General features: G+C 39.5%; 1 protein-coding gene across 1 annotated transcript; it reads right to left on the bottom strand.

Annotated features, from left to right (window-relative positions):
* Positions 1-6,920: 6,920 nt before the first annotated feature.
* LOC110888626 lies at positions 6,921-10,217 on the bottom strand. The gene has a single exon (XM_022136144.1). It carries the CDS (start codon positions 10,215-10,217, stop codon positions 6,921-6,923), a length of 3,297 nt encoding a protein of 1,098 aa, XP_021991836.1.
* Between the last annotated feature and the right edge of the window lie 1,823 nt (positions 10,218-12,040).

The following is a 12,040-nucleotide window of genomic DNA, read 5'->3' as shown; positions in this document are numbered from 1 at the left end:
GTCGCTACATCAACATGCGAAGCTGAATACATTGCTGCCTCAAGTTGTTGCTCACAAGTTCTTTGGATCCAACAACACTTGCGGGACTACGGTTTTGAATTCCTAACTACTCCTATATACGTTGATAATTCTGCTGCTTTAGATATCACTAAAAATCCTGTGCAGCATTCAAAGACCAAACACATCGAAATCAAATATCACTTCATACGTGATTGCTTTGAGAAAAGGTTAATCGATGTTGTTAAGGTCCACACCGATGACCAACGTGCCGACTTATTTACCAAAGCTTTTGACAAATCTAGATTTGACTTCTTATTATTGGTAAATGGCATTAAGGTCAAGCAAGAGTAAACCAACATCGGAAAATCATTTTTGTAAATATCTTTGTGTGTTTTTAAATTTATCTTAGTTTATTGATTTTAGGGGGAGTAAATCCAAAAATCGGAAAATCCAAAAACATCGAAAAATTTCAAAAACACAAAACCAATAGAAAAACAAAAATGAGTTTCCTGGAGCAAAAGAGAAAATGATAGTACATCAGTGGTCTATCCAAACCTCTTTAAACCTTAAATGCAAAACGATAAGCAGCTCTGTATAAGATGTATCGGTAGGCTCACAATCATTTTAAAGTGTGCAGGGTGATATAAATCTTAATCGACTGAAGACCAGGTGGGAACCATTCATTGGCATATGGTCTTAGTACCGAAATTTCGTTTGATAGATTGCCAAGGTTCTGAGATATTCGGTCTTTATGCTGCTTATCATCTGGGTATCATGGTTGTATCTTTTACCAAATAATAACGGGGACGCAAGTCTAGATCTTCCATGATACTATACATACGTGTACATATTACATACTGCATTCGACCTCAATAAGTGATAAACAATCACATGTCCAAAACAAATAAGTGATAAAATATCACAGTTATCCGGGTGTCAAGTTCGTCTCTCTGCTGTACGGAAGTACTGACCTGTTCACGGACTTGCACCTGTGCCCTCATGCATATGAAAATCAAGTTCCTCATCAATAAGTGATTTTATCACAAAGGGCTTGTTTTCAATTCAAAATAAGTGAGTATCTCACAATTTATACGGTCAAACAGATGATAATCGGTATACTCACCGGTAAGATGAACTCTCGTGCATACCTTGATACGGGAATGTGTCGTGATGTGGATGAACACCGGTCGGTAAGTATAAATCATACCTTAACGTTTCCCCTCGCCATGATTACATCTGATAAGTTGAGCTTAAGTGGACAACAATACCGATAATTGTTATAGGATGCTTATCTTAATGTTAACTAACTGAACAACAAGAGTGTTTTGGCATGACCGTACACTGATATGATTCTCTTACCCTCGAAACTCGCAAAAAGAATGTCTGTATATATTTATTTACTGCTTAACTTTTATTGTTTTTCTTTTAAACAGTTTCGTCGTTTGGTGCATATCAGCACGACATTAGCGGTGATGTCGTTTGATAACACTCAAAGGATTTTAAATTGTTGTCCTTTACTTTCAAAAATACCAAAAAGATTTTAGGTGTGTTTTAATATAAACTTTATAAAAGCCAAAAAGATTTTCTTTCTACTTTATTTTCGATCGTACGATGTTGGAGCTCGAGTCTTCGTTACCTGAAACCTGAACGAAAACCGAATTGACTAAATCTTCATAAACGGTCGAAATTTGCAAGTTTTGAAAGTTAGAATTTAAAATTGATAAATTTATTAAACTTTCAAACTGTCGGACGGTGTTTGATTATGACATGGTCATTCGTGTGTCATTTGTTTATACTATATTCCAAGCAGTTGTTCTCATTACGCGTTTAGATTTCTTGCATGTGCAGATTCTAAAGGCTGGGAGAACATAGTCGATGACAAGCTCTGGAATGAAGACACGACGAGAAGGCGCTCAAATGATGAAAATGATCGAGTTGCCGTTGGCCATCATCAACACCACAAGGATCTCACTTCATAAAGATCAAGTTATTCACGAGCATAACTCAAGGGGGAGCTTATGTTAAGGGGGAGTTTGTCAACACACTTCCTACATGATACGGGTAGTTTGTTGATACACTCTCTGCTTGCAAGACGTGAAGACTTTGAAGATCCTCCGACATTGAAGACTTGAAAGGACATCAGAGTTTTGGTAACTCGAAGACCAAAGACTGTCGAAGTTCGAGACGCGTCTACAACTATAGAAGATAAAGACAAAGCTACAGCCAAGGGGGAGTTTGTTGGTGCACTTGTGTCTGTACTTTGTCTGTATTCGGTCTGTATGTAAACGGTGTCCTAAGTTAGTCTGTAAGTTGACCAAGTCAACTATCCTCCTAGTTTGACTTGGCCAATAAGCTGTAATATGTTAGTCTGTCTCGAAGGATAGGCTCGAAGGATAGACTCGAAGGATACTGTTGATCCTTCGAGATGGTCGATAGATATGGTTCGACTGTTAGACCTCGAAGGATCATCCTTCGAGGTCCCTGCTCATCCTTCGAAAGGCTTGTCCTCGATAGATGATCCTTCGGACCATCTATCGGATCCTTCGGGATAGACAACCTGTGCTGGGTATATATATACCCATGCAGTGTTGAGTTTAGTATACACACTTAGATGCACACATAGAGAGTTAGAGAAACTCTGCTGAAAAACACACACACACACACTTTTGAGAGTTTGCAAACAGATTGTAAACATTGTGCTTGTAACCGTAAACCTTCATACGTATTAATACAGTGGTGTTAATCGGTGAACTTTGTGTGTTCTTGTGTTTGTTCTTGCTTCATCCCGGTTTGCCTACTAGCTTGGATTCCGCACTTGCTAGTGGGTTAGTATAACAAGGTTTAGGTTTGTTCTCGATCCTCCGAGAAAAGGGACCTACATTCATGTGCATTAGCTTCGGTGGACGGTTAAGGCTTCGGGTTTCGCTTTCACTTAAAAGTATACTTTGAATACTTTGAGTTTGATTTGAAACAAACGCCCATTAACCTGTCGAAATTGGATTCGCTTGCGCAGATGTGGGTGCGGGAGATTCGGCTCATGATGGCGACAAACCGGTGCTTCTATACTTGTTCCCCGTATTAGATGCGGGTGCGGGAGATTCGGCCCAAGATGGCAATAAACTCGTGCTTCTATATTTGCTCTCCATATTGGACGGAATACCCCACCAGTCTGGATTTATTTTGAGTGAATAATAATGAATACCTGATTAAATCACTTGAAACAAACAGTTAAAACACCTTTTGAAACCTTCTGTTAAAAAAAAATTTACAAGTGTCTCGAAGAAACTCAATGTCTTTGGCGAAACACTCTTTGATGAAACACTGCTCGACCAAACTTTATAAGGAACACTGTTATGACGAAACACTGGTCTTTGGCGAAACTCACTTTTACGAAACACTTTATGAAGAAACACTAGAGTTTCGTCAAAAATGGAATTTTCATCAGACACTCCTAGAGTTTCGTCAAAATGGTCACAGACAAGAAAGAAAGTTGGTGAGATATTTAAAAAAAAAATCTTATCCTTCCGCCACTGACACACACATGGTTTGTACACCAATTTTTCAATTATCTGTTTCCCAGAATCTTCTTAACGAACAATGAAAAACACAATGAACGAATAAACTAACCTTTATTTCTGAATGAATACAAACTGTGAATATGTACAAGTGAATGAATGTTTTTACAATAGAAATCTAACCCTATTTATACTAATTGAAGAGGTGCGAATCCAATAGACGTGTCTCTTTGTGAAGAGTCGTGTCCTTTGATCTTGTGGCTCTCAATCGATTTGAAAGGTTGGGTCCCTGTGTTCTTGTTTCCTGCCGTCGATCAGAGAAGGGGTGTGTCCCCTAGATGTGTCGATTCTTTGATGTTGTAGGTTATTAACTTTCAAGTTGTCATATCTAGTCCCCGCACTTCTATCACTAATCTAATTCTAATAAAACTAACTATTAACTAATTACATAATGAACCCTAATACTTTTAGGATGTGAAGAGATTATGATTTCATTCACCCCCCTAATCTTGAACATCCTTAAGTTGCACCTTGACCTTTCTCCATGTCTTGCTTGCCATCCTGCGCTTGTTGAAGTAGATCATTGCAGTCTTCTTTGATTGCCATTAGGAGAGTTGGTTCCTCGTCTTCCTGTACCAGATTTGTTTCTTCTCCTCTTTGATTTGATTCAGGACAATCTGAGGCATAATGACCAAACTTTTGGCAATTGTAGCATTTAATCTTGCTTAAATCCTTCACGAACTTCCTTTGGTTGCTTCTACTCTTGTAAGCATCATGTGATGAATCTTCATCATCATCTTCTTGTTTGAACTTTCCATCACGCCATTTGTCTTGCGATGAGTTGAACCTTCCCTGTCCATTCTTCCCAAAACGCCTTCCACGACCACAGTTCTTGTCGCGTTGCGTATACATAAGTTTTTCTTGATTATATACCGGGTTTTCATCCATCAAACCAGTCCTTTCTTCGTAGGCTTTCAACCTTCCAATTGTCTCGTCTAGCATCGTTGTTTCTAAATCAGCGAATTGTTCAATGGTTGCAACAATTTGAACGAACCTTTTCGGTACAGAACTCAGAAGTTTCCGTACTAAAGTCGGTTGATCAAAAGTTGATCCAAGACCACTTGCCCTCGTGACAATGCTATTTACTCTTGCAGTGAACGAATCGATAGTGTCTTCCTCCTTCATTTTTAACATCTCAAACTCTGTTTTAAGTGTTTGAAGACGTGCCTTTTGCACTCGATCTGCACCGACGTGTCTAGTCTTTAATGCATCCCAAATTTCTTTTGCACTCTTGCAACTTGCAACTTGTATTATCATATCTTCCGGTAGTGCTTGAAATAAATAAGCGGTCGCCATCATATCCTTCTTTTCATCCGCTTGCGTATTTTCTTTTGGTTCTATCATTTCCCATAAACCGTTTGCCCTCAAAATGGTTTTTATACGGATTGCCCATACCGTATAATTTGTAGACTTTAAGATAGGACACTGAAACTGGGAGAACGAACTACCATCTTTAATTACTACCGCGTTTGACGGAGAGGCTCCTCCTGAATCCGCCATAATTTCCTTTCCAACAATTTTCACTTTCTAAACTTTGGTTTTCTCCTAAAACCGAAATCTATGATTCCAAAAATTCACACTAACTTTCGAACGTGGAATCAAATCAATTTCTAAACCTTATATAAATTCCAGAAAAAATAGAACGTAGAACCTGGAATTTGCGAACCGACCGACTTCTCTTATCGTGATTCACCGCACGGTTGTCTGACTTTTCTTAACAACCCTCTTGGCTGCGTTTTTTTCTTCCTTCTTGATTCGCGACTCTCTAAATACAAACCAAAAAATCAGCCCCAAACCCGCTTGATTTGCGACTAACCTTCTCAACCGAACACCCTCTTTATGCTTTGTTATCACAAAACTTCTCAGATTTTGTGTCTTTTGCAAATTTCAAACAACCCAAACTTCTCAGATTTGTGATTGCTTCTTCAAACCGGAATACAAACTTCTCAGATTTGCTTCCGTCTTCTTAACCCGAATCGTAGCCTCTTGCCGTGATTTGAATTAAAAAAAAATCAGAATCCAAACACCCTCAGTGATGATCGGATAAAAATCGAACACCCTCCTGATGAACGATTAACGAACGAACAACAATCGTACCCGCTTGATGCGATTGGTGTTAAAACTTAACAAAAAAACAACCTAATCGACGCGTCCTGCGTGATCAGAATTGTTAGGGGAATTCAACCACCCGCCTGATGATTGTTTTCCGAAACGAATTTGAGCCCTAGGCTCTGATACCACTGTTGCCCAGAATCTTCTTAACGAACAATGAAAAACACAATGAACGAATAAACTAACCTTTATTTCTGAATGAATACAAACTGTGAATATGTACAAGTGAATGAATGTTTTTACAATAGAAATCTAACCCTATTTATACTAATTGAAGAGTTGCGAATCCAATAGACGTGTCTCTTTGTGAAGAGTCGTGTCCTTTGATCTTGTGGCTCTCAATCGATTTGAAAGGTTGCGTCCCTGTGTTCTTGTTTCGTGCCGTCGATCAGAGAAGGGGTGTGTCCCCTAGATGTGTCGATTCTTTGATGTTGTAGGTTATTAACTTTCAAGTTGTCATATCTAGTCCCCGCACTTCTATCACTAATCTAATTCTAATAAAACTAACTATTAACTAATTACATAATGAACCCTAATACTTATAGGATGTGAAGAGATTATGATTTCATTATCCATACTTTTTCCAAAGAACAACCTTATCTTTTGTTTACCAACTCAACAACCCACCATGCTTTGAAACCACAATTTTCAAACAAAATGTAATTTTAAAATAACCAACAACTAAAACAGTCATCTTATAAAAGATCAAAAAGTAGAAAACATGAAGAACACATATGAACTTTTGAATAAATGAAGAACACTATGAGTTTTCCGGTAAACTTATGAGTTTTCCGGTGACCAGAGAAATTTTCGAACACGATATTTTGCAAGAAAGTTCAATAAAAACCTTGACACAACATATATAAATGAGATTTAACAAGGTTTTGTAAGAACTAATCAGCAAAAACACAAAGATTTTCAAGATTTAACCATAGAACAGTCAATACTCAAACTTTCAAAACTCGACACCATGACTCGGTTTTAACAAGGAAGAGAGCCACCGCTCTTATACCACTTGTAGGTCCAAGTAGAGGAGGATCTAGTCGCCTAATCCTTGTATACGAGCTGACACGGTTGTGCGGGTCGAACCAGGAAAGCAAACCGAGAAGAGATAGACACGAGACACAACAATAAACACAGATTCAATGATTAATTCATACGTATATATATTCAGAAGAGTTTTTGGTACAAGATACACAATATTGAACTCTCACAAAACTCTCCTGTGTTCTCTCACTGATCTCTCGTTTCTCTGTTTCTCTGTGCTGTGTTCTCTGTCTTCATAGTAGGCCAATAATAAGAAGCTTTCACCAACTGTAAAGTGCGGTCACGACCAACATGCCCTTCACCATGTAACTCCTTAATAATCTGTAAACGAAGACTAGAATCAGGAATACATAGCTGATTCCCCTTGAACAAAAAGCCATCATGCAAAAGAAAATCTGACTTCTTCTCAGTTTCCACATCCTGCAAAATAACTGAGAAATAAGGGTCAATGGCTAACTGCTCACGAATGACCTCCAGACCTGGCACATCAACCCTCATAGAAACAAGCAGATTACTCCTCCTGCTTAAGGCATCAGCAACCTTATTTGAAACACCATTCTTGTGCTTGACCACCAAAGTAAACTTCTCAAGAAAATCCAACCATCGTCCATGCTTATGAGATACCTTGTCTTGAATACGAATATGCCATAATGAATCATGATCCGTAAACAAAACAAACTCCTTTTGAAACAAGTAATGACGCCAATGCTTTACAGCTTGGACCACTGCATAAAACTCCAGATCATAAGTACTGTACCTCAACTTAGGCCCAGTTAACTTCTCACTAAAATAAGCAACAGGTCGACCACCCTGACTAAGAACCCCACCAATTCCAACCTTTGAGGCATCAGTACGAAGTTCAAAAACTTGAGAAAAATCAGGCAATACCAGAATTGGTGCTGTAGTGAGCTTCTTCTTCACAACTTGAAAAGCCAAATCTGCCTCAACTGTCCATACAAACGTCTTCCCCTTGATACAATCTGTCACTGGGGCCATAATAGAACTGAAGTGTGGAATAAACCGTCTATAAAAAGAAGCAAGCCCATGGAAACTATGAACTTCAGTAATGGTAGTAGGAGTTGGCCAATTTTGAACAGCCGCTACTTTGGATTCATCAACCTGTATCCCATCACCAGAAACAACATACCCTAAGAACAACACCTTAGGGGTCATGAACACACACTTCTTGGTGGATGCATAAAAACGATCCCTGCGTAGTAAGGCCAAAACCTGCTTCACATGCCCAACATGATCGCTAAAGGAAGCACTATAAATAAGAATATCATCAAAATACACAACCACGAACTTCCCAATAAAAGGTCTAAGTAACTGATTCATCACACGCATAAAAGTACTAGGTGCGTTTAATAAACCAAATGGCATCACCAACCACTCATACAACCCTTCACGAGTCTTGAAGGCAGTTTTCCACTCGTCACCCGGTCTAAGACGAATCTGGTAATACCCACTCTTCAAGTCTAACTTCGTAAAAATAGTAGCACCACTAATCTGATCAAGTAAATCATCAAGTCGAGGAATAGGAAACCTGTACCTCACAGTAATCTTGTTGATTGCCCGACTGTCAACACACATACGCCAAGTGCCATCTTTCTTTGGAGTCAATAAAGCCGGAACAGCACAAGGGCTCATACTTTCACGAACGTGGCCCTTAGAAATCAATTCCTCAACCTGCCTTCGCAACTCTTCATGCTCACCAGGGCTCATCCTGTAATGTGGTCTATTGGGTAACTGTGACCCAAGCTCCAAATCAATATGATGTTGGATGTCATGCAAAGGTGGCAATCCATCAGGCAATTCATTAGGGAAAACATCAGAAAATTCTTCAAGCAAAGGAACCATAGCTTCAGGAATGTTGACCCCATCAACCACTTCCTTACCAATCAACACAAAAACATCATCTCCCACCTCCAATTCATTCTCAAACTGAGAAAGAGTCAACAGGGTACCAGTGGGCTTGGCGGCTACTTCTTTGGGTTTATTAGGCAACAAAGTTATCTTCACATTATCAAACATGAAACTGTATGTATTAGAACGCCCGTTATGCTCTACGCATCGATCATATTCCCAAGGCCTCCCCAACAACAAATGACAAGCGTCCATAGGTACCACATCACACCACACATCATCCTTATATGTTTTACCAACAGAAAAAGCAACAAGGGTACGCTTACTGACTTGTACCTCGCCTCCCTTCTTGAGCCACTGGAGCTTATAAGGTTTACGGTGGTTCTCCGTCTTCAAACCTAGCTTTCTGACAGCCTCCTCAGAAACTAGATTGTCACAACTCCCTGAGTCAATAACAAAGGTACAAACCTTTCCCCACACAGTACAAGTCGAATGGAAGATGTTATGCTTAAGCCAATCATCATCACTGGCCTTTGGTGTATAGCATGAACGCCTAACCACCAGACTCAACCCCACATCTCCAGCCACCTCCTCTTCTTCATACTTAGGCTCCTCATCATAAACCGGGCCATCTTCATAAGTCTCACCAACCTCATCATCATCTTCCCATCCATCAGGCTCGTTATACAAGTGTCTCTTCCCAGCCTTCTTGCACTCTGCCTGGCGATGACCCGTCTCCCCACAATTAAAACATTTCATATTACTAGTACCGGCCCCTTTAGAACTAGACCCAGCAGCGCCACCACCCGGTTTTGCTTGATTGGGCACAAAACGAGACGCAACATTGCCCGAACCCGAACTACCTCCTGTCAAGGCAGATGAGGCTGAACCACCACTACGTCGGGTTTGCTTTTCAAAAACCAGGGCACGCTGATGTGCATCAGAAATAGTCAACGGATCAAACAAATTCACAGACTCCATAATTGCAAGCCTTAGACCACCAATATAATGAGAGACAAGTTGATCTTCAGTCTCTTGAATATCATTTCGAGCCACCAACTGATAGAATTCCGTTGTGTAATCTTCAACAGTTTTGGATCCCTGCTTTAAATTCTGTAACCGTTGGTACATTAAACGCTGATAATTATGAGGAATAAAGTTGGCCCTCATGCACTTCTTCATCTTCCTCCAGGTTGTGACCTTTGACTTTCCCATCCTTTCACGAGACAGTTTCAGTTGTTTCCACCAAGCCGATGCCCTACCACGTAACCTGGTAGCAATCAAAGGAACCCTTTTGTCTTCGGGTACCTCTTTGAATTCGAACACCTCTTCAACCACAGCAAGCCAATCAATGAAATTTTCTGGATTCAAAGTGTCACCATCAAATTCTGGAATGCTAGTACGCATCCCCGCCTCCCAACGCCGATTACCATCTCCACGTTCACCCCTTGGTTGCCCCTCCTGTTCGTCTTCGGAAGTCGAATCATCACCAAATGGGTTACTAATTTCAGAACCATACCCATCATTGGGTCTCTGCCTCCTACGATTGATCAAATCGGCCATCCGATCAGTCAACTGATTGACCACTTGATCCAACCGTTCATCCACTCTCGCCATGAGTCGCTGCTCCAACTCTCGTTCATACACTTCATCAAGAGGCCTGTTGTTGTTTCTCCTTGGAGGCATTTTGAGCCAGGAATTCGGCTCTGATACCAACTGATGTAGACTAGGAAATAGGATATGAAATTGGACCTGTTGATTCACACAGAATACCAGGAACAACTCTTCCAAAATTCGTTGATTCTTGTGGAATGCCGAAAATTGGGGGTTTCACACTCAAGACACTCACAAGTGAATTGGGAGAAAAAAATGACTTTTCATTAAACTCAAAACTGATTATCTTCCTCCCATTACATCCATATAAATAACAACCTAAATTCAAAACGGGCCTCAAAACACACTTGGGCCAAAAGCTAGAAGCAAATAAAAGTCCACGAAAAGCACTAAAAACATAAAAATGTAAATAACTCATAGAAATAAGCGTTTTTGGGCCTGGACGTTGACCCAAACCACCTACGGTCGTTTGTGGAAAGATGGGCTTCGTTCTCACGATCGTATCTCCTGGTCGCACGCCCAAAACGGACACCTATAGCCCAAGTTAGAGCCATTTTAGTGAAGCCCCTTTTGTCACGCGATCTTGGGCCTCTAAATACAAGATGGCCCGTTCCTCAACACTTGGGCTTGCATCATTATATGTTTTGATGTATTCAGCATTTTCATAATTTGTAAACCAACTATGGGCTTATTTTTATGTTTTAATATTTTACTTATTGGGGAGAAGTAATACAAACCTTATACAAACCTTATGTTTTGATGTATTCAGCATTTTCACTCTTTCAGTATTAATTTATAATAATTTATAACATTATCCGGTTCTTAAATTTGGTCCAATCGATTCGACCTATCTGAACCAGTATGCCGTCTTGTTCTCTGCCCGATACAGTCCCAAAAACATTGCATTATATATTTTGTTAAGGCTTTAGGGCATATTTTTTCTAGCTCGAACGCATGGCACACGAAGTCCAGAAGTATTGCTTTTTAATTTATATATCTTAGCCAATTCAGTATTACACAACCCATCCCTAAATTTGGGCGTTTTACTTGTTTGAAATATTTGACCAAATCCCTTGCTAAATATCTTAGACAAAAGTTCAAGGTGTAATTAATGCCTGCTTTTACATCAAAGATGCATGCTATTCAATCCTGTAGTTGCATGTAAATATAAGGATTAATATTAATAAGCAGACACTGGAAGCTGCTCGGTTGTGGAATTTCAGTCTTTTTCACTACCGTCGTAAAGATAGGGTCAATGCTCAGAATATATGTTGCAGGTTTCTGGTTGGATCTGTTATGTGTTGGATATGCTTTGCTGGATCATTTGATTTGTTGGTTCTATAAGTAATTGGGATCAGCTGGATCACAAGAATACTTGGCAGGATGGGAGATGTTGGATTTATATTCAATTTAACCCAGGGATTGAATAAGTTGTTAAGGGGCTCAATTTGGATAGTTTATCTGAGGTGAAATATCAATGATTTTGTCATTAAAAAAGTCAAAAATGGTATAGCTAATTGGGTCATTGAGGTAAAGTATATCTTCACAGGTTTTGTGGTTTTGTTGCTGGTTTTTGCAGGATTAAAGTTTTGGATCTTGCAGATGTTATGAAGAATCCTGTTCAGCTTATTGAGTATAGATTTGTATGATCTTATTATATGTGTAGTTTTACTTTCTAGTATGGTTCGCGTGTTTTGATAGTTTGTTTCCTTTAGGCTGTTTGGAATCTTTGTATAGATTTCTGTTTATTAACTTTGGTCGTTTGTGGCCACAAGTTTAGATTAATGGCTATAGGCCGGGAGTCTATATACTCCCATTTTGTTAGG

The sequence above is a fragment of the Helianthus annuus genome, chromosome 11 (assembly GCF_002127325.2).
Source record: "Helianthus annuus cultivar XRQ/B chromosome 11, HanXRQr2.0-SUNRISE, whole genome shotgun sequence".
Lineage (NCBI taxonomy): Eukaryota > Viridiplantae > Streptophyta > Magnoliopsida > Asterales > Asteraceae > Helianthus > Helianthus annuus.
The sequence above is the reverse complement of the archived record's forward strand: the minus strand, read 5'-3'. Positions and strand labels throughout refer to the sequence as shown.

Bases quoted from the DNA above. Each gene is read 5' to 3' on its own strand.
- LOC110888626 (XM_022136144.1), bottom strand. From the start codon at position 10,217: ATGGCGAGAGTGGATGAACGGTTGGATCAAGTGGTCAATCAGTTGACT.